The sequence below is a fragment of the Neovison vison genome, chromosome 7, assembly GCF_020171115.1.
Source record: "Neovison vison isolate M4711 chromosome 7, ASM_NN_V1, whole genome shotgun sequence".
NCBI classification, from domain to species: Eukaryota; Metazoa; Chordata; class Mammalia; order Carnivora; family Mustelidae; genus Neogale; species Neogale vison.
In genome coordinates, this window is record NC_058097.1 from 109,828,431 (window position 1) to 109,851,243 (window position 22,813).

The 22,813-nt window shown below is 47.9% G+C and overlaps 1 protein-coding gene across 3 annotated transcripts in view; it reads left to right on the top strand.

The window, feature by feature from the left end:
• The window catches only part of POU2F3 (POU class 2 homeobox 3), a 102,948-nt gene that overhangs the window by 48,137 nt on the left and 31,998 nt on the right, over window positions 1-22,813 (top strand). For all 3 annotated transcript variants that reach the window (XM_044258053.1, XM_044258050.1, XM_044258051.1), the window contains one exon: window positions 9,732-9,766. In XM_044258053.1, coding sequence (XP_044113988.1) covers window positions 9,732-9,766 — 35 coding nt within the window. The remainder of the gene's footprint in view (window positions 1-9,731; window positions 9,767-22,813) is intronic.

Genomic DNA, 22,813 nt, shown 5'->3' on the forward strand with positions numbered 1-22,813 from the left:
CACTTCCATGCCAATATTTGGAGAGGAAGGAAAAGTCCACTGACACTTATTTAAGCACTTACTATGCACCAGGCACCGTGCCAAGTGCTTTCCAATGTTCTCTCGTTGAATTGTTTTTATACAATTTTTTTATTTTGCAAAACCTCAGACGCATGGAAAAGCTAGAAAACAGGTAATGAACAGCCATGTACCCATCATCTGGATTTAGTAACTGTCAACATCTCGCCACACTTGCTTCATCTATTTGTTTCTGAAATTCTTTTTTTTTTTTTTTCCTTTTCAACTTTTCCTTGTGGGCATTTTCAAACACTTGTGACAATAGAGATGAATACAATGAGCCCCCATACCCTCATCGCTTACTCTCAACACCCATCACATGTTTGCTCTTCCTGCAGCTGGAATATTTTCTTATACATTCTAGACATCGCAACAATTCCATCCTAAATATGGCAAGGTTGCAGCTGTAAAACAGAAGGATCTTTTCTTTCTTAACTACAATACCATTATTGGACGTAAAATGAATTTCTCATTTAATTCTCATGGTAATGCCATGAAGAAGGTTTTATGTAAAGGCACGTATTGTCGTCTCTACCAAATCTCCTTTCCTCGTCTGGTGTGACATCTGGGCCCCTTTCCGTCTTGGTCCTCATACTCTGCAGCCCAGTTTTCATCAGCCCGGTTCATCCCTTTTCCAAACTGACGCTTTGTCCTGGGCACAGTGCTGTCACTCAGGAGTCTGCCTTGATCTGCCTCTCCATTAACGCACAAGACCGCCTTGGCTTTTTAAGCAACGACACCACACACGTGTCACCCATTTTGGGCTAATATTGAGCTCTGGCCAGCTCAGAATCTCCTTTTCTGTGGTTTCTTTTCCACGGGGAATGCTCTTAATGCCAGTCTCCCCTTGTGTCCCCTCCTCAAAAGGTTTATTTCCAAATCATGTCTGCCAACAACAGAAATGAGAATTCTATCTTCGTTTTTGTTTTTCTTTTTTTGGCAGGGGAGGCATATCTGGTTTCTTTCAGAGATTCAGCCGTTCTCAAAATGTAACATAGAGGGGCGCCTGGGGGACTCAGTGGGTTAAGCCTGAGCCTGTGGCTCAGGTCATGATCTCTGGGTCCTGAGATCGAACCCCACATCGGGCTCTCTGCTCAGCAGGGAGCCTGCTTCCTCTCTCTCTGCCTGCTGCTCTGCCTACTTGTGATCTCTCTCTCTGTCAAATTAATAAATAAATTTTTTTTTTTAAAAATGTAACATACAGAGGATAGACATTTCAGTGGTAAAATGCCTGGTATTCTGCACGCCTGAATTACTGGTCACGATATGTATCAGCTATGGTTATTGCTGATGTAGTTTGAAGGGGGTTATTGCTATTATTGAAAAAGCTTTTTATGAGGCTTCTCATTGTAGCACATGGTATGGCTTCTTTTTTTTTTTCTTTCAGCTTTATTGATGTGCCAGCGATCGATAAAATTGTAAGATATTCACAGGGTACGTCCTGCTGATTTGATATGCGTACACACTGGGACCTGATCCCTTCCATCTGGTTAACGTTCACGTCTGTCTCCTCACCTATTTACGTTTTTCTGGTATGTGAGAGAACGTCTAGTTCTACTCTCAGCAAATTTCCATTATATAGTCGAGAGCTATCGACTCTAGTCACCGTGCTCTGTATGATAGCCTCAGACTTTATTCATCTTAAAGCTGAGCGTCTGTAGCCTTTCACCAACCTCATTCCTGTCCCCCCCAGCCATCAGCCTCTGGCAACCACTTTCCTACTCTCTCACACTCTGTTTCTAGGAGTTTGACTTTTTTTAAAAAAATTGTTTTGAGATTCCACATGTAGGTGATATTGTGTAATACTTGTGTTTTTATGTCTTATCTTATTAAGTCTTTTATTAAGACTTATGATCTAAGTCTTATTTCACTTAGCATAATGCCCACAAGATCCATCTATGCTGTCACAAATGGCAAGATTTCCTTTTTTTCTCATGGCTGAGTAATATTCCAGTGTGTGTAGAATAAATAATCTGTGTGACTTTATATATTCATTTTAAAGATTGTATATATTTTAAGATTTTACATATTTACTTATTTATTTGTGAAAAAGCATGAGCCAGGGAAGGAGGGGCAGAGGGAGAGGGAGAAGCAGACTCTCCACCAAACAGAGAGACCTATGTGGGACTCGATCCCAGGACCCTGGGGTCATGACCTGAGCCAAAGGCAGTTGCTTAACCAACTGAGCCACCTGGGCGCCCCTGCGTGTGTGTTTAAATAAACAACATCTTTTTTATCTATTTACCTATCAATGGACACACGTTGTATCTGCATGTTGGTTATCATGAATATTGCCACAGTGAACCTGGGGTTGCAGATATGTCCTTAATAGCGTTGTTTTCATTTCCTTTGGAGATAGACCCCGAAGTGGGATTGCTGGGTCCCCTGTAGCAGACAGTCTTCTAGTTGGGTATTACTCTGGGCAATTTGACTACTTTAGTGGACTACCCAACATAAAGTAGAAAAGCAAATTTCTGGGCTAGTGTATTTGTTAAAACAGAATTCCCTAGTTGAAAAAAAAAATCCCTAGTTTACTTTTTTTCTGTTTCATTTTGTTGAGGTAAAAAAAAAAAAAAACATAAAAATTAAACAAAAAACCATAAAATTTAAACATAAAATATACCATCTTAACCATTTCTGAATGAGTTCAGCCTTCCCTTTTATATCTACAGTCGGTTTTGTTTAACCGAAGCACAGGATCTTACATTTATTCCTGTTACATTTTACCTTGTTGGTTTTGGCTTCCTATTAGAACATGCCAAAATAGTTTCTAATCCTGATTCTGTCCTCCAGTTTTCTGCATTAATCTCCCTCCCTGCTTTGAATCACTTCCAAATTCGATCAGCGTTTATTTACCTAAGCTGTTGATCAAAGTCAATCCCTTGGTTTCTGTGTGTCCCACTGGATGCAGTGCCTTTTATTTTTTTTTTTTCGTTAATGTAAGCTCTAGACCCAACATGGGGCTGGACCTCAAAACCCCAAGATCAAGAGTCACATGCTATGCCAACTGAGCCAGCCAGATGTCCCATCCAGTGTCTATTGGGAACACCGTATGAGTATAGGAGTTGAGAAATCAAACTTTGGTCTTGATTCAAGTTCTCTGAGGCTGTGTGTCCTCTGTCAGGTGCTTCCCCTCTGAGTTTGGGCTTTAGTATCCTTCCAGCTCTTCCTTCTGTGTGTCTGTCCAGCTTTGTTTTTTCCTGCAAGTGGCTGTCACCTTCCAAAGAGGGACCCAGGGCCTGGAAGTGTGATGTGTTCAAAGTTTTGGCAGACGGTGGTACTTGTGACTTTCTCAGGTTAGAATCAAAGATTTGTTTTTGGAGGATTTCTTTAGTCATTTGGATCAAACCCATGGTCATTCAGCACCTACTGCATACTGGACACTTTTAGGCACTTGAGGGACAAAATGAATACGACTTATAATAACCCTGGCCTCTAGAAGCTCATGATTTCATGAGAGCAGCAAATACATGAACCACTTGGTCTAAAAAACGTGATATATGCAATAAGAAATATAAATAAGAGGTGTGGAAACACAGAGAAAATCCCTTATTTGGCTTTGGGTAAGTTTCATGGAGGATGTGACATTTGAGTTTAGTCTTAGAGATGAGCGTACATTTTCTAGGGAGAAAAGGACACAGCACATGCAAAGTCCCTAACATAAGACCAGGCTCAGTCTGGGTAGAGCCCAGGATGTCTGGAGCCCAGCTCTACAACTGGGTAGTGCCTCCCAGCTCAGAAAGCATGGTCACCCGCTTTCTGTCATTTGAGCTTTACTATATTCTTGGAAAATGGCTGGAATGAGAATTACAACCTTATACCATTGGGAAGCCTAAAAATTGACGCTACCTGCCTTGACCAAACTGCCTGGGGGTGATGGAACCAAGGCTTGAACTTCAGTCCTCTGACTTCAAGTCCAGGCTCTTTCCAAGTACACCCCACTTCTCCACAGAGTACTGAAAAGGGGTAGAAATAAGAAATAAGAAATAAATTAAAAATAAATTTCTGCAGTCAACAAAACCAAAAGGCAACTGACAGAAGGGGAGAAGATATTCACAAATAACATATCAGATAAAGAGCTAGTATCCAAAATCTATAAAGAATTTATCAAACTCAACACCCAAAGAACAATAATCCAATCAAGAAATCCAATCAAAGAAGACATCCAAATGGCCACCAGACACATGAAAAAGTGTTCTACATCACTCAGCATCAGGGAAATACAAATCAAAACCACAGTGAGATAGATACCACCTCACACCAGTCAGAATGGCTAAAATTAACAAGTCAGAAAACGACAGATGTTGGCAAGGATGCGGAGAAAGGGGAACCCTCCTACACTGTTGGTGGGAATGCAAGCTGGTGCAGCCACTCTGGAAAACAGGATGGAGCTTCCTCAAAAAGTTGAAAATTGAGCTACCCTATGACAGCAATTACACTACTGGGTATTTACCCCAAAGATACAAATGTAGTGATCTGAAGGGACACGTGCACTCCAATGTTTATAGCAGCAATGTCCACATTAGCCAAACTAGGGAAGGAGCCCAGATGTCTATCAACAGATGAATGGATAAAGAAGATGTGGTATATAAACACAATGGAATACTATGCAATCATCAAAAAGCCCAAAATCTTGCCATTTACAACAACGTGGATTGGACTAGAGGGTATTATGCTGAGTAAAATAAGTCAATCAGAGAAAGACAATTATCATATGATCTCACTGATAAGAAGAATTTGAGAAACAAGACAGAGGATCATAAGGGGAAACAAGATGAAACCTGAGAGGGAGACAAACCATAAGAGACTCTTAATCTCAGGAAACAAACTGAGCGTTGCTGGAGGGGAGGTGGGTAGGAGGGATGAGGCGTCTGGGTGATGGACATTGGGGAAGGTATGTGCTATGGTGAGAGCTGTGAATTGTGTAAGACTGATGAATCACAGACCTGTACCCCTGAAACAAGTAATACATTCTATGTTAATAAAAATAAATAAATAATAATAACATTTTTAAAAAAGAAAGAAATTTCTGATGCTCGTGGACCACTATTTCATCTAATATGATAACTACATCCTCTCCTTTCTCTGCGAAAGAGGAGTACCTACCTTACTCGATGAGTAAATCAAGTCCCGGGAATGGCTCACTAGTCATCTCTCAATCTAGAGCATTAGCAGTGGAATCAGAACGGAGCAGGAATTGCTTTGGAGAGATGAGCCCTTCCTAAGTGCCCAGCACTGAGCTATAGAGCCATCAAAGCTCTGTTGGAGTGTCATGGGGCTGGGCTCCTTGGGAGGGTCTGGCCAACCAGGTACCTCATTCACTTAGTGTGGGATTCAAGGAGGACTAGGTATAGATACCATTGCAGGTTAAGAATGAATTTGATGAGGAGAAATGTCCTCCCCAGGCTCCAAGTGCAGCAGGTGCAACCTCATGGTAAGAGGCCTCTTGAGAAAGGCCATGGATAAAGTTCTAGGCAAGAAATATTGTTCATTTTGTTGACTGGTGAGTTTTAAAATTAAACTCCAAATTCTGCTTGCTCATCTTTTCCATTTTGTGGTTCTCATAAACAACATGATAATTGCATTCACAGAAATCAAAAGAGAAGACCTTCTTTAATTGTCCACAAAGCTGATGACCTCCTCCAAGTCAAACCGTTTTGGTCCTCCACTGTTTCTCTCACTGTATTATTACCTCCTTCTGGAAACATCTCTTACCTCCCAGTCACCACGCTTGACTGGTCTTCCTCCTACTCGAAGGCCCACTCTTTCTCTGCCCCTTTCCTGGATCCTCCTCATCATACCAGCCTGGACTTTTCTTTCTTCTTCTTCTTCTGGACTCAGTTCCTTTGTAACCTGGCGGAGTCTTGTGGCTTCAAATGCAACCTATAAGTGGGTAACCACCCACATTATACTTCTGACCTCACACCTCTTCTGAGTCCAAACTCACTTCTTCTCCTCTCCTGGGATATCTCACTGGCACCTCAAACTTACCTCATTCAAAAACATAGCTTTTGACATTCTACCAACAGCCTGCTCTTCCCTGAGTCCCCCCGTCTCTGGTAATGGCACCACCAATTATTCCGTCGAGAAACCTCAAACCCTAGAAGTGATCCTTGATTCCTCTCCTTCCTTGTGCTGCACCTCCCATCCTTCAGTCAGTGCTGTTGGCTCTCAATTCAAAATGCATTCTAAATCCAGGCTCTTCTCACCACCTCCCCTGTTACTGTCCCTCCCACTCCACTGCCCTTTCTCATTGGGGTCACTGTAATGCCTCTCAACTGGTCTTGCTTCCTGCTCTCTAACCCCCTACCAGCTCCTCACCACAGGTTTAAGCACTGAAGTTAGGTCGTGTGACAACTCTGCTCAAACCCTCTCACTTCCTGTCGTCCTTAGCTTTCACCACAACCCATCTGCCAGATGCACGTCATCTTGCCCCTGATTACCCCATTCTTCAGCCATACCAGCCTCATTACCATTCCTCAGCATGCAAGCCTGCTCTTGCCTTAGGTCCTGATACTTCTGTTTGGAATGATCTTCCTCAGACCTTCGAAAGGTTGGGTCCTCACTTCATAGAGTGAAATCGTCACCTCACCTCAGTGACCTTCACAGACCACCTGCTTATGAAGAGCCTCTGACACACCCTTCCCCTGACAAAGTATTATTGTTCTCCACAGTAATTATCTCTAAGTGAACTTCTATATTTGTTTTCTTATTCCTTTTATGTCTCTTCAACTCCAAGAGAAGTCAGGGACTTCTGTTGTCTTCTCCAGGATTGTAGTCCCAGCACCTAGAACAGTGCCTGGTACCTGGTGTGGGCTGAGTAAATGCATGTTGAATGAATAAATTTGCTTTTTTGTCAGGTTTTAGAATTACTCCTTATTAGGCCAACTTTACAATGTCATGGAAGGATTTTTTTTTAAGGTAAAAGCTCCTTAAAAAATCTAGGACTACCTGGATTATCTAGCAATTCCATTTCTGGGTATTGATCCAAAGAAAGTGAAGACACTACCTCAAAAAGATTTCTGCCCTCCCATGTTCAATGCAGTATTATTTATAATTACCAAAACATGGAAACAACCAAAGTGTCCACTGATAGATGAATAAGTAAAGAAAATGTGCCGTGTATATGTGTATATACACATAGCATGGAATCTGGAACATTATTCGGCCATGAAAAAGAATGAGATCTTGCCATTTTTGACAACATGGACAGAACTTGAGGGCATTATGCTAAGTGAAATAAATCAGAGAACGATAAATACCATATGATCTCACTTATATGTGAAATCTAAAAAGCAAGCAATGAAACAAGGAAAAAACAAAAACAAAAAAAAAGCTCATAGATGTAGAGAACAGATTGGTGGTTGCCAGAGGTCGGGGGTGGGGATAGGTGAAATGGATAAAAGGTGTCAAAACTTCCTGTTATAAAATAAGTCCTGGGGATGTAATGAACAGCATGGTGACTATAGTTAATAACACTGGATTGCATATTTGAAAGTTGCTAAGAGAGTGGATCTTAAAAATTCTCATTGCAAGAAAAAAATTTGTAACTATGGATGGTGGTGAATGTTTGCTAGACGTACTGTGGTGATTGGTTAGTTCACAATGTATACAAATGTTGAATCACGTGGTACACCTGAAACTAATATTGTATGTCAGTTACACCTCAATTAAAAAAAAGATAAAAGCAATTTTACCTTTAGGTCTATCTTTCTATGTGCAACTGCTTTCAGACTGTGGGTCCTTCCTACCTTTAGCTCCCCTTGCTGATTTTATATATTAATCGATCTCAAAATCAGACTGCTATCCAGAGGTCAATCTGTGTCTCCCTGTAGGCCCTTCTCATGACCCCCTCCTTCTTCATCCTCTGCTCTCAGCTTGATGGTGCCCTCACAACCATGCAGGAAGGGACATGTTTCCCTGTCCTCATTTAGAACAGAACAGAGCAAGGGGACTTAAGTTAAATCTCCAGAGGATTCTCTTAGATCCCATTCGTTCTTCTACCAGCATTTCTCGAGACACTGGACTGTGTTAGGAACCATGATGGCCACTGAGAATGGATGTCATGTCCCCCCTTTCATGGAACTCATAGTCTAGTGGGAGAGAGAGGCCTACAAAAAAGGAGTCCCATCATGTGCCATGTGATGGTAGTGGGGGCTCCTGGGGTCCAGAGCGGAGCGGGACCAACCAACTCTGTGAAAGGGCGTGGTGCACACGGGTGTGGAAACAGGACAGTCTTGGTGTGTTTGTGCATGACCTCTGGGTACCTGGGAGGGAGTAGGCCAGGTCCTGAGGGACTGTTCTATGGGGCATTGAGTGTTGTGTTAAGAAATGGAGACTTTATTCCAAAGTTATTGAAGATGCAATGAAAAGCAAAAGAATTTTCTGATTGAAAATTCTGAATTCATTCGCTTGTCCATTTATTCTTTCATTCAACCAGTATATTTTGAGCTCCTGTTCCGTACTAAACTAAGCCCGCTGCTAGGCTCTGAGTGTGTGGTGTTTAGTAAATGCTATCGCAGAACCAGTAGCCATGGCACACAAAGGAAGCTTGTTTGGTGGCTTTTGCCATAGAAAGGTTTTTTGTTTTTTGTTTTTTAAGATTTTATTTATTTGACAGCGAGAGAGTGAGAGGGAGAGAGCTCAGGCAGGGGGAGCAGCAGGCAGAGGTAGAGGGAAAAGCAGGATCTCCACGGAGCAGGGAGCCCAATGAGGGGCTCGATCCTAGGCCACAGGGATCCTGACCTGAGCCGAAGGCAGATGCTTAACTGACTGAGCCACCCAGGCGCCCCACAGCCATAGAGAGTTATAGAAAAGGAAACTATTGTAGCTAACAATGGAAGCAAGTCCCCAAACAATAGGTGTATATTTAAACAAATTACAGTCCCCAGAAGGGAATATTAGGGAACCATTAAAAACGATGTTTGCAAGCATAGGAGGAAAAAAAGATTTATGGTGCCCCTTAATAGTATAGGGGAGATATTAATGATGTTCACTGGGAAAAGCCAGGTGAAATATATACAGGGCGGTGAGTATCAGTGAGGAAAAACAAGCATAAGAAGAGACCATAAAATATACAAAAATATGAATTACAGCTGCCCCTCAGCAAAGTGATTTTTCTGCTGCTTTATACTTTTTCTGTACCAAATATTTTCCTCTATTAAGCACACACTTACTTGTCCCATCATAACTTGTTCCATTGTGAAAGGAAAGAGATGAACAGACAAGAAATGAAAGCCAGAGCGGGGGAAGCAAAGACAGACACCTGTCTCAATGACATGACTTAGGTGTCCTCTCTCCAGGAGGGTCAGGATGGGGCAACTGTGTTGGGCTGAGGACCCTCGGCTGGTCATTCCTTGCTTAGCCACGACAGCCTGTGCTCTGTCTGAGGGAGAGCAGCAGAACACGCACTCCGGGATGTCAAGTCCAATCCCGGGTGACTCTGGGTGACCTCCGACTAGTCAGTCTTCCTGGTAATCCACCTCCCTGGAGGAGAGTTTCCAAAGACCTCTCCAGGAAACAGGATAAGTAGGAGGATCCTGGCTGCAGGGGAAGCAGGTGTTCTTTTTCAAAAATCTAGACAATCTCCTCCCCTCATCGCCATTTCCCTCTTAACTCTCAGTCTGTTCCAGTCCTGCTAGCAACTCATATATTTTCATTTTTATCTCTTTCAGGAAATGACCGAAATGGCCTAGATTTCAACAGGCAGGTAAGGTCTTTCAGAAACAAAACCTTTATTCTATAAATGGGGGTGGGGGGAATATATTTATATAGTCTACAAATGGGTAGGGGGGGCGGCCACTTAGACCACATCAGGTGTGGGAGAGAAGAAGATTATGTCAAGGTGTTTATTCATAGGGTCAGTAGCTTTCTGGCTTGGAAGGGGCCTATTGTCCAGCCCCTCCCCCAGGCCACAATCCAATGTTGGGGTCTCCACTACCCTCTCAACATAGAGTGCTAACAAATGGAGCATTCGCTTAGGGTTAAATTCTAGCCTGATGTGATGCAGAATCCGAGACCACAGCTCTCTTCCCATCATGGTGTTTAGTCTGAGTTTCCTCTTGAGTGAGTCGGTCGGTGTGGACCAGTTGTACGGAGAGGACTGTATGGAGGTACCAGGGATGGAGGACCTGGGACCCTCAGGGAACTACGACTGAAAGGGGAAGACAAGGAACCAAATAGGAGGAACAGAACAAGAGGGCCCGGGACAAACTATATAATCTGGTTCGGGGTGGGGGTGGGGGTCCGTGTAGACACAAGCTTGGCATCTTTGAAGAAAACCGAGTTGTGTGGGGTTCGAGTTAGTCTGGAAGGGCTTCGAGTGGAGGCAGGTGGTATTGGACAGGGTGCGAGATGGACGGATGTGAAGGGAAGGATGGAGCAGAGGGAGAGGATTTTCCCCTTGAGATCAGGGGCTGGAGGGAAACTGAGGGAGACGGCTCGGACAGGGCGCGGTGCCAGAGCAGATGTGGGAGGGTGTGTTGGGGGGAGGAAAGCGAAGGTGGTCTGAGTTTTCTCCGCTGAAAATTTAAACGATTTCCTAAATTTGGCCAAGGTGGGTAGGACATGGGTACTATGCCAGGTGTGGGAATACAAAGAAAATTAAGACATGATCTCTTCCCTGGAGGAGCTTAGCATGGGGAGAGGGAGAGAGAGAAGGAAGGAGAGGGAGAGGGAAAGAAAGAGACTCCTCGGGGAATAAACATATTACACTGGCATCCCTGCTTTGCTAGAGGTGTGTAGAAAGCATGGTGTCCAACAGAAGAGGAAAGAGTTCATTCTCCCTGGGAGATCAGGGTAGGCTTCATGGAGGAGGTAATATTTGAATTTAGCTCAAAAGGGTGAGCAGGATTCTGTCGGGCAGAGAAGAGTGTGATAGGACGACAGAAGATCCAATGTTGGAAGGGGCATTGGAGAATCATAGTTTCCTTCTTGTTCTGATATTTTGCGTCCAAGTTTAGGTGACAATCTGAGGTGGGACCGGAGATCAGACTCCTTTATCTACACAGTGATTCGAAGTCACTACTAACGTTTCCTAAAAGGCTGGGTCCTTTCTGGGTCTATCCTTCATGGTCAGAGAGAACAATAATCTGGAGTCTGAAGCCAGAACCTCTCAGGCAGGCCCTTTCTGCGTTTTGTTCACTGTGGAAGTTGGCTGACCAGTGGAGGCCAATGACTCTCTCTGTACGCGAGGCCTGAAGCAGAGGTTTCAGACGTAGCTACAAGGAAGGACGTGCCGCCAACTTGGTTTATGAAACACCGGAAGAGCCACCAAGGGAAAAAGACAGTAGAATCAGCTTCTCAGCCATGGTCTTTGCATATGAGACACATTCTTCTCTCAGGGATAGTTTTGCCAGGTTTGCTTTCAGGGCGGGAGGATGGAGGAGATTCCCAGATTCTGGGATCCTAAAGGAGAGCCCTAAGCAGGCTGGGATGGGTCCTGTGCACTGTGCTTTCCACTCTGAGAAGGCAGGGTGGCAGCCTAGGACCCCCACCCTCACCTCTCAGTGTCCCAGGCCCTTAGGAGAGGATGCACGGGGAGGAGCTCATTCCACACCGAGATGTGACCACACCAGCCCAGGCCGGAGGTGGCCTGCTCCACAGGCCCGGTGGGTTGAACTGCCTATGAGATCTTTTGGAAGCTTGAGAAACCTCTGTGCTTGGGACAAGGCTGGGGGCAGCCCCTCTGGCCCTAGGCAGCCTCCAGAGAGGCCCCTGGCCCTTTGAACATCTTTTGGGGTGTGGTTTCTCCAGGAGGCAGGAGAAAGTGTGCTGGCTTCTGCCAGGAGTGGGCCTTACTTGAGTTTGCTTCACTTAGCATGGGATGGGTTATTCCCTCCTCCCTCCCCTGGAAAGGCTTTTTGGATTTCTCATTACTGACAAGAACAGACATGACAGATCTCTCCTTTCAAGAACGGGGGAATTTTGGAGAAAGGCTCAGCCGGGTCACACTGCTTTATACTCTTACGCCAGAGCACTCCTCTATTCACGCGTGTACACCGCCATGCCCCCCCTTCATGCCCCCCCCAAGGCTCCTCCCTGCTACCTGTCACTCTGTCCCTCAGTGCCATCCGACATGGACACCCACAGCTTCACATTCATTCCGGCCCCCCTGCAGACCTATGGGGGGGCCCCAGGATCTCTCAAGCCACTGCATTGATGGTCATACCTCCACACGTCACCAGGAGGGAAGTAAACCAACATTCGCTGTCTGCCACGCTCTATGCAAGGGGCTTTGGGCACTTTATCTCATCAAATTCTCACTCTAAACCATAGGTTAGTATCCCCATTGGACAGGTGAGGAAGGGGCCTCCCAGGCAGCCCCACCTTTTTTTTGGCAAAGGATTTGGGAGATTAACTGATGTGCCGAAGGTCACATGATTGGCCAACTGGCAGAGCTAGGATGCAAACCCACATCTCTTGGACACCAGAGCCCATCTTTCCCATGATGCCCTGCTGCATCCTCGTCTACATTCTCTCCGTTCTCCGCTCCCGGCACACGCGCCATCCTCAGGGAGAGGCCCGGGACCCAGAGGCTGAGCGTGACCTCACTGTGACTAACTGGGAGGAAATGGGAGGCAGAGGGTGTGGAGAAGGGAAGAAAGGGTGGTTGTGTAGGAGCAGCCTGGTATGGTACAAAGAAGGGGTTGGCAGATGCCGAGAGCAAAGGATGAGCTGCTGCCCTTGGTGAAGCCCTGGCTGGGAAGCCTCAAGCCAGTTGGTGCAACTGGGAGTTGCAACCAGGTCCTGGCTAGACAGTCCTACAGTTGCGTGAGCAAGGGACGCTGGCTCATCAGGAAGTTTTTCGAACTGAGCCTGTTTACTTCCTGGTCCCAGGAAAGCAGCCTGAGCCTGTGTGGAGAATTGTGAGAAGACCCAGGGACCCAGGGCCAGTGCTGCCTGCTGCCCCGGGAAGGATGAGCAAGTGGAGAGGCAACAGGATAAGACCAGATCCCTGGTCGGGAAGGCGGGTGTCCTGGTGCCAACACGTTTCTCTACCTCTCCCTAGTCGTTGCCCTTAGACAAACCTCTTCATCTTCCCGGGCCTCAGTTTCCTCTCACATACAGTGAAGACGTTTGCATGAGGAGATCTCTCAGTCTGTCTGTTATGGCCCCTTATTTCTTCCCTGCCCTATTCCGACTGGTTGGCTTGACTCTCACTCTCCTTTCATTTGTTTCTCTGAAGAGAAATAGGGGAGACTGTCCGACCATTTTTTCACCCTGAGTGGGAGATTGTGGGGGGAAGGAAATATATCCCATGATATCTTTCCAGTCTTTATGATTTTGTGTGATCCAGTGAAAAGAACCATTTGAAATGTAGGGGCAGAGGCAGAAGGACCCAGCAGGCTGGCTGTGGGGCCCATCATTCATTCTTTGAATATTTAGTCATTCTGAAGCTTTGGGTAGAGGGTATGAGGAATAAGAAGATAAGTTACAGAACTGTGCAGTGAATTCTGTAAGAGACCAGTAGAGCTGGGCTCCTGGATCCCTGCCCGAGGATATCACCAAAGAGATGGTGTCTGAACTGGGAGACAGGGGAGGAGTAAGGAATTTGACTGGCGGAGAAGGGTGGCAAGAATATTCCAGGCATAGGAGCCCATGAGGGCTCCCTTGAGAGAGGGCATGGCTTCAGGGGAAGTGTGAGAAGATGAACACGGCGGGAGATGAGGCAGGTGAAGTTAGAGTCATGGGTCGGGCCAAGTTGTGAAGAACTTTGAATGCACAGCAAGGAATTTTCTCCTGTGGGCAGTAGGGAGCCACTAGGTGTTTTCCAGCATGACTAGTTTCATTTAATGGAAGGGCATTAGAGGGGTGTGGGTGAGAGGGGAAGGAAGGATGAGGAGAGGCCTGATGGAATGCTGTTGTGGTAGGAAGAAGTGGGCAAACCTCAGGAGAAGGATTAGAGCAAAGAGGTCAAGCACGTGAACACAGAGTCAGACCGCCTGGGCTGGAATCATGGCCGTGTGGCCTTGGGAGAATTCCTCACCTTCTATGTTCCTCAATCTCCTCATCTGGAAAATGGGGAGAATAATGCTACCTATCTCACAGAGCTGTTGCAAAAGTCAAATGAGAGTGTGTGTGCCTTTTAGGTAAGTGTCTAGAACATGTAAACTGTGTAAGTATTTGCTATTTTTATGACCATGTTAAGATGCATTGGAGAGACCCAGATTTGAGAGAGAGAGACGGTCTCTGATAGATAGTCAAGAGGATTTTGGCAACAGCTTGGACTAGATGGCAAAGGAAGGGTCCAGCATAATTCTTAGATTTCTAGCTTGGGATGCTAAGCGTTAGAGGGACTGCAAGCAGAGCTCAGGAGATCGGGAGGTAGAACAAGTATGTCCAGATGATGGGAGGAGCTGAAGGCAGAGAACGGGCTATAGGTACCAGTAACACAGAGAAAAACTGGGATCTGGGGCCCAGGGGAGAGGTCAGGATGCATACCAGGGAGTCACCACTGAATTGTGTTAATTGAAGCAGTGGGAGGGAGGAAGGCCCCCTGGAGATGGTGTGCAGAAGAGGATGGGGACCCTGGGAAGACCTGCAGAAGAATCACGTGTGGGACGGGCTGAGGAGTGGGTGCCTGTAGACGAGATGAACAAGGAAGGTTGGTCAAAGGGATGGGGAGGAGAACCACACCCACAAAGGAGAGATCTTCATAGCAATGGGGAGAGCCACAGTGTGGAGGACTGCAATGGTGTTGTAGAGCCTGAAGCCTGAACACGGGTTCACATCATGGTGTCTGTGCTAAGAGCAGATGCCAGATTGCTGCAGGCGGGGGGCGAGCTGGAGTTACGGAAATGACAGAGACGTGCTCACGCGGTGACAAAGGGGTGGGGTGTTGGCCGAAAGTGGAGACAGTGTGTGGGGAAGGCTTTGGAAGATGAGGGAGACCTCGGTAGGTGTGGGCATGTGGCGGTTTAGGAAACGCCATCAGCATAGGAGACAGAAAAGAGAGAATGCGGACAGAGGACAGACCCACTGGAGGGTGTAGCCTAGGAGAGAAGCAGGACTCATCTGAGAGGGTAGCAGGACTGGGTGCCCTGTTGGTGAGTTCAGAAGCCCAGGGGACAGCTCTCTGTCACCATTGCCCACTCTTTGGACCAACAGCTACCTTCAGAAGGACGTCGGAAGGTAGAATTGGCTTCCAGGGGCTTGGAAAGTCCACAGGGACAGAGGCACCCTTGGGAAGCCTCATGCTGTGCTGTCCTGGTGACTCCTTGCTCCCCACGGGCCACAAGTTTCTGCCGGACAGATCAGAGCAATGTTTCCATGTGTGTTGTTGAGTGCCATCTTGCTGAATGCTAGAGTTCTCTGAGGCCAGAAGGATATTGGACGCAAGTTGGCAGGTGTCCTCGTCCCTAAGCTTCCTGCCACCAAAGCTGAGAATCAGTGGCTGGAGGTTTTCTCTCTGTCCTAGGCTTGACGGCTTTCTCAGCTCACCTGCACGAATAGATGACTGCCCCATCCCCGCCATGCCAGCTGGCCGGGAGCAGTTGCTCCCACGTGCCCCCACACAGCATTAAGCTTTACATTGGATGGGATTTTCCTTCTTTCTGGAGCGTGAACCACCAGGGTTCTCTGGCTGCTCCCAGGAAGTGTTGATTTGTAGTATTTAATTGGCTAAGTGGGGCGTCTTCTCTAAAATTCTCTAAAATCAACAAAATTCAGCCTAAGGGAATTAGGAGCCTCTGAGGGTCCAGAATGACGGAAAGACTTCTCCAGGGGGGCCCACGAGGGGAATGCAGGCCAGGCCAGACCAGGCTCTCAGGCTGGCAGGGGAGGGTCCGCAGGGACGGCACAGTCAGCACTCTCCCCTGGGCGCTCAGGGAGCAGCCTCGGCAGAGCCGGCACCAGAGCTGCCAAGCTCTAGACAGCAAGGGGAGGAAGTGATTGACCAAGTTCGACCATTTCATACCACGGACCCTGACTTCCCTGGCTAGTAAGGAGTCAGAGGGACTAGAACATGGGTCCTGCCCAGCCAGTGGGGAAGAAAATGCAGGGGAGGGAAGGGAAGTCCCCGGCACTGGAATATTAATGCCAGTGGGGCTGGTTTTGCAAGTCTCAGAGAGCCAAGCAGGCACACGTTGCCAGGCAGAGGTCAGGGTGATGAGCTGGGGGTTGGGGAGGCTCTGAGATCCCCCTGCAGGACCCTCAGGGTGGGGATTAAGGATGGCAAGGCTGTCGATCCTCTGAGGCTTGTTTCTCTCTGCAGGGCACTCAGCTTCTGGTTCCATGCTTCCAAGTGGAGACGGGATTCCGGGGGTGCGGGGGCAGGCTAAGAGACAGAAGAAGATGAGAAGCCAGCAAACTGCATTTTGCCCAACCTCAAGTGTTGAGACGTAGCATCCTTCATTTTTCCCCCTCTGAGGTGCCAAAGTAATTGAAAATCAAATATAGGAGCCTGGCGGAACTGTGTTGGGGACGTGATTTTGATTCAGGGCCACAGTGGGCTTCCAAAGACCTTATTTCAGGATTAAATTCAGCCACGAGGCACAGGTAGATCTGGGGGAGGACAGACCTTAAAGTCCCCTGCTAGCCAACAGGCAGGTCTGAACAGAGGGACCAGAAGGGACCAACCCCCACACACCCACTTCCTTCTAAAACTGTGGTTCTCAGCCTTATCAGACCCAATGTCCCTTGGAACGAGGATTCTAGAAAGCCCCCTGAATCTCCTACAATGGAATTTATAGAAAACACAAGTAAACAACCACAGGGATGCTCTGATCCAAATAAAAGAAGGAGAAAAAATTTAAAATAAAATAATAGCTATTTCAGCAAGCAAATCCTTGGGTGTACTCCCCGGGAAGGATCAATGGGCTAGTAGCAGGCTAGTGCCCAGGCAACAGACACAAATACAGACTGGTAATGGTATGTTCTATTGGCAGCTCAAAAGCCATGATTTTCCAAAATGTTAACTCTCCTAAGATAAAAATCTTTCCTCAATTCACACCAAAAATGGCATCCCCAGAAAAAAGCCAGTGCCTATTAAAAGTATACAAAAGATACTTGGTACTCATATAACAAAAAAAAAAAAAAAAAAAAAACTAAACAAAACTGGGTACTAGGCTTTCAGGATTAGAGGCAGGCTGCTCCCTGACACAGATGTCCGATGGGGCATTTAGAAGTTGAATGAAAGTTGCCTGGAGCATAAGTGCTTCTCGTTCAGTCACCTTCTGCATTGCGGCAGGTCTAGAGTGCCTGCCTTCTGCCCAGTAAATGCAAATCGAGCCTTCCCAGGAGCCAGAAGAACCACCCACAGGTTTCAGAAAACAATTTCCAGATTGGCCGTCATCCCCAGTGAGGACAGTGGACCCACCAGGGAGACAGGTCGCTTCCACCAGGAGAGCAAGGTTTACCCGTGGCTGCGGTCCTTCCACGGAGAGATCCAAGGTGGTGGAAAACAGAGGCTCTCCGCCCTGTTGGGAGACACCCCAGAAAGAACACACCCAGCCTCTGCCCTCGGAGAACGGACTTGCTATCCTGTGAGAGAGGCAGGTCTGAGAAATTCCTAAATATGTCAGAACAAGGGCCATGTCAGGGGATAAGCTGGGCTCGTAGAATGGCTTAGATTGTTGTACCTCAGAATTAATTTGCAGGCAGGAGGTGACGGGTAAGATTCAATTCCTTTCTCCAGAGGGATTTCCCCACTGTGGTCAAGATAATACAAGAATAATTGTATTTACTGGATCCTGCCCGCGTGCAGGCACCGAGTACAAAATCCATTATTAGTTATTATCATAGTGCCAAATATCCCTTATTCCATTTAATACTTTTGGCAACCCTGTAAGACAGATGGGATTATTCCAGGTTTAGAGATAAGGAAACTGAGGTGCTGAGTGGTTAAGGAATTTTCCCACAATCACGCTGTCCAGAAGCGAGTTGAAAGCCAGGCCCGCCGGACTCCAGACGGCCCAGCCTGGCCCCCTCCATGGCCCAGCTTGTCTAGAGGGGGCATCAGACGGCGGGGCTGAGCCGATTGTACTGGGCCTCCTATTCCTCATCCGAAGCCGAGAGCAGTGAGTGTCTCCTTCCCAGGCATGTCGTAAGGAGTAATTACGGCTGAGATTTATAACTCCAAATAGTTTCTGACATACGGTAATCGACCCATAAACATTAGCTCCTATTACTTTCTGATGCACGAGAACCCATAATTTTCTCGTCCTCTCCTCTCCCTGTGTGGCTGTGGAGCTGGGCTCCTACCAGTTTAGATGAGCTGCAGATGCTACTAGAATGGTAATACTTTTCTGAGTTCCCTGAGCTCCCAAGCTGAGCCCCCATCCCCCCCACCCCAAGCTTGGGTGGGAAGCCGTGATAAGTGTCTTTGTTTTTGGAGAGGTGGGAATTTGTCTTCCTTTGCCAGCCACACTTGGCTCTCTCTGGTCTCACACGCAGCTGTTTTTTGCATTTGTGGCCCCGGGCGTCGGCCCCTGTATTGGATGGACCAAGACTTGTTGAGAGCAGGGTAGCCAGGCGCAGATCGGAGTGGCTGTGGATTCTCAGGAGGCCTGTCTCTTGTACACTCCAGGTTACCCGATGGTGCCAACACCAGCACAAAGCTCCTCTGGGGCCCCAGCCCGGGCCCTGGCTGGATGGGGGCATAGAGATGGGCTGTTTCTCTCTGCGCAGGTGTGGGATGGAGAGCAGCGGGGTGACGAGGCCAGCATCCGAACCCTCTGATTCTGCAGGGATACGAAGGAGGACTTCCCTTGGGATCTCAGTGAGCTGCCTTTGGTGCATGCAGACTCTGCTGAAGGGTCAGCCCCTCCCCCTCTCATGTTGGAGTATTTTTGGAGCAACCATATTGAAAGGGAAGCCGGATTTGGCCCCAGCTGCAGAAGAAGCCAATACTTCTGAGTCCTCGGCTTCATAGCCCCACTGGGTTGAGTCCTTCATAAGTAGTAGCTCATTTAAACCTGTCAGCCCAACCCAGGATAGTAGCTTTTCTGCTCTTCATTTTACAGATGGAGAAACTGAGTTTCTGAAAGGTCAAGGGACTTGCTTAGAGCAGGATTCAAACCGAGGATGATGGAATGTGTTGGGCACTTTACATAGAGTTGTATCTTGTTCGCTCTTACTTAATTCTTACGACAGCCTGGTGAGGTGAGCATTATTATTCCCATTAGATAGCTGGGGAAACTATAAGTCAGAGGTTAAGTAAGTTACCCAAGGTGGGGCTCAGATATACAATAGGTCTGTCTGACTGTACCCCGCTGCGAGAGAGAGCAAGTGAGACGGCGCTCTTGCAGGTGAGAGATGACCTCATGTAACCCAGAGACCCTCGTTTGACACCCGTACAGTACTTTTCCACATTTCCAGAGCCTTCTCACTCATCCCGGCTGCTGCAGACCTCTCATGGCCGCGGCTTGCCAGCTAGGATGGCAGAGATAGCATCTGCCGGCTCAGGGAAGGGTGCCAGGGAAAGGGTGGGGTGAAGAAGGGTTCCCACCCAGAGGGTTCCCCTGGCCCCACGAGAAGCACCCCCTCCCTAGGCCTGTGCGTGAGAAGGGTACAGGGAGAGGAGTGTTTGCCTGGGTATGTGCCTGCAGGGTAGGGGTGGGACCTGGCTTTCTCTCTGCCCCCGAGTCACAGGGCTGTCAAGGCAGCTCTAGTAACCAAGAAATTACTTCTCCCAGACTCCCAACTGCAGCTGAAAATACACTTTCTCCATCTCCAACTTCCTTCTCCTGGTCCAGCCCCGAGAATAGCTTTGGAGGCTGCTCTCAGGGCTCAGGAGCTGCTCCTATCTATGTAGCTGTTCAGTTCCCTAAAATGGTCAAGGGACTTGCAGGTAGGTGGTCAAGCCAGGGCGTATTCGTGAAGCTTACCTTGACTCAGCATCTCCTTGCTAACAGGCGCTGTGTTCAGTGCCGTCTGCTGTCTCCAAACCCAGCTTGTTCTGCTCATTGCAGCTGCCCCCACCGCACCCGTAGCACCCCCCCACCCCAGACCTCCACTGCTTGGGATCACAGCAAGTGTTAGGACTCCCCTCCCTCTGCCCTGTGTGGCTACTAAAATCCCCTTAGCTTGCAACCCCCAAGGATCCTTGGTTTACATCCTGTTTTGCTTTGGTTTCTTGGCCACTCCTCCCCAGGGCTGGCGCCCAGATTTTGCTGGTATGGACTGATGCAGGTTTGTCCCTGCTTTGAGGCTCACAGATGACCGTGTGCTGGTCAGAGGTCCAGCTCCAGCTTCCCACAGACCTGGATTCGAATCTTGGCTCTACCAACTGGCCCTGTGTCATCTGGTCACTTCGCTCTCTGCCTCAGTTTCTGCCCCTGTAAAATGGGAGGAAATGATAGCAGGAATCTTAGAGCATTGTTAGGAGGAGGTTTCAATGAGATTTTTGAAAGCAAAGTATCTGGGACACAGTAAATGAGTAAATTGGTGTTGTCGCCGTAACACTGGCCTGGAGGCCTGGGTTTCACCTTTTTCCAGATGGCAGTTCTGTTCAGTTTCCCCCAACCACTGGCCTCCCTCTGAGGTTCTTCCCTGTGCCCTGGGATCTGACTCAGCCTGTTACTAGAGCAATATAAGAAAAATATGCCAGAGGGGCACCTGGGTGGTTCAGTGGGTTAAGCCTCTGCCTTCGGCTCAGGTCATGATCCCAGAGTCCTGGGATAGAGCCCTGCATGGGCCTCTCTGCTCAGCAGGGAGCCTGCTTCCCACCCTCCTCTGCCTGTCTCTCTGCCTACCTGTGATCTCTCTCTGTCAAATAAATAAATAAAATCTTAAAAGAAAAAAGAAAAATATGCCAGACTTCGTCTCTGCCACGTAAACACAGGCCTGTCTCACAATCTCACTAAACCTAAGAGGGAGGTTCCTGATATGCACTAAGTCCAAGTTTTATAAACTAAATCTTACTTTTCTTCACCAAGAGAGCCTGCTATTTAAAGGAATACTAGACTGAATTTTCTTTTTCTTTTTTTAACTTAAAGACTGTATTTATTTATTTGAGAGAGAGAGAGAATGAGCAAGGGGAAAGACAGAGGGAGAAGGAGAAGCAGACTCCCCACTGAGCGCAGAGCCCTACATGGGACTCTATCCCAGGACCCTAAGATCACGACCTGAGCCAAAGCCAGACACTTAACAGACGGATCCACCCCGGGTGCCCCTAGACTGAATCTTTTCAAATAATGAAAAATGCTTTTTACAGTCCATTAGAACCGAAGGTCATCTGTAGGATTTATTTGCTTAAAGTGAGTTATATATTAATTTGTGCCCCCCACCCCCACCCCAGTGACATCTCTCAGAGAAGGGATGTGATCCTAACAGGAACAATGTTTCAACTTGACCCCATCTCTCTGGGTGGGCTCTTCTGAGGACTGGGAAGTAGGTTTCATAGACCACTTGCGTAGCCCGTAAATGAAGCCTGGAAAGATTTGGACACCCGGTCACTGGGGGTAAATGTGGATTTGCGCAGCAGGCAGGGGTGGGGTGCTTCTGTGCCCCCTAGCTCTGGGTTGGGACCCTCAAAGAGAGGAGTTGCTAGCGCGAGAGCTAGCAGGCAGAAACAGGTTAATAGCACTCTGCCTGCCTGGAGAGACAATGCAGCTGCCCAAAGGCAAGGTCTCTTCCTCTCTGACATGAACCAGAGCAAACTTCCTTTCTGAGGGCTTGGTGCTTCCCCTTTGCATTCAGCCTGGTAGTACTGAGGGCAGATTCCTGGCTAGCAGGGCACCTTCCAGAGTGTCGCCTTGCCCAGGGGCCCAGGAGGGACGGACACTTTTTTGGTATAAAGCAAAGTGGGAAGAGCAGGAGGACCCAGGGGTCGGCCTTTGCCCAGGATCGGGCAACCCAGCAAGGGTCTAGTATTGTCTGGGAACACTCAGGCATGCCTCGGAGGGAAGAGGATCCGAGAGTCCAGCTTCCCAAGAGGTTGTCAGGTTCTCTCTCTCCCCATCCCAAAGACATGTAAGTACTGGGTGCTTCAGAGAATCGAGGAGAATCCTTTTCGAGGGGATGGAGGTGTACTGAAGGTAGAGAGGAACGAGAATTACAGACATCCTGACTCTGTTTGGAGCGAGCTCTGGCACCAACGTTTACCACTCTCTCACATACACACCCTCTCCCCCCTGCCACTCCCCCCACCATCAGGCTTTCATTCACCTTTCCACACCCAGCTCAAATGTCTCCTTCTCCAGGCAGCCCTCCGGGGACACTCCCTCCAACTTCTGTATCTCAACAGCCTCCTACTGTGAGTGGGTCTGCCTCCCGGACTAGACTGTGAACTACTTGAGGAAAGGCCTTGCATTTTATTTATTACAGTAGAGCAGTGCCTGGCAGTGTGGCCATTCAGCAAGTGTTTCCTAAATGAACAGATTGAGGGATAGCCGGTGTGAATCTGTCTGCCTCGCCACCCATCCCTCGGTCCTGAATTCTGGTCTCTCTGCTTTTTCAGGGCCTTCTCTTCTTCCTACTGCCCTGCTTCCTGTCATCTTTTCCTCAGCAAGTGAGCCCCCCAAACTCACCCCTTTCCGCAAGAAGGGGAGCTTGTTGGTATTATGTGAATAGAGTCACGTCGTGGGCTCCATCCAGTCCCGGATGCATATTTCCTAACGCTGCTTGCTGGCTGGGCCCCCGGAGCCCTTGGCTGAGGCCCAGTGTTTTAAACTCTTTGAGGTTGGGCTTCAGCACCAAGCCACTGAGCCCAAACCTGAGCGGGGCCCCCTAACAAATGCTCCTTGTGGGTAATGAGGCTCTCCTGGGCCTGCCCTCTCCTGGCCGGTTCTTGGAAACGTGGGGGTGGGTTATCCAG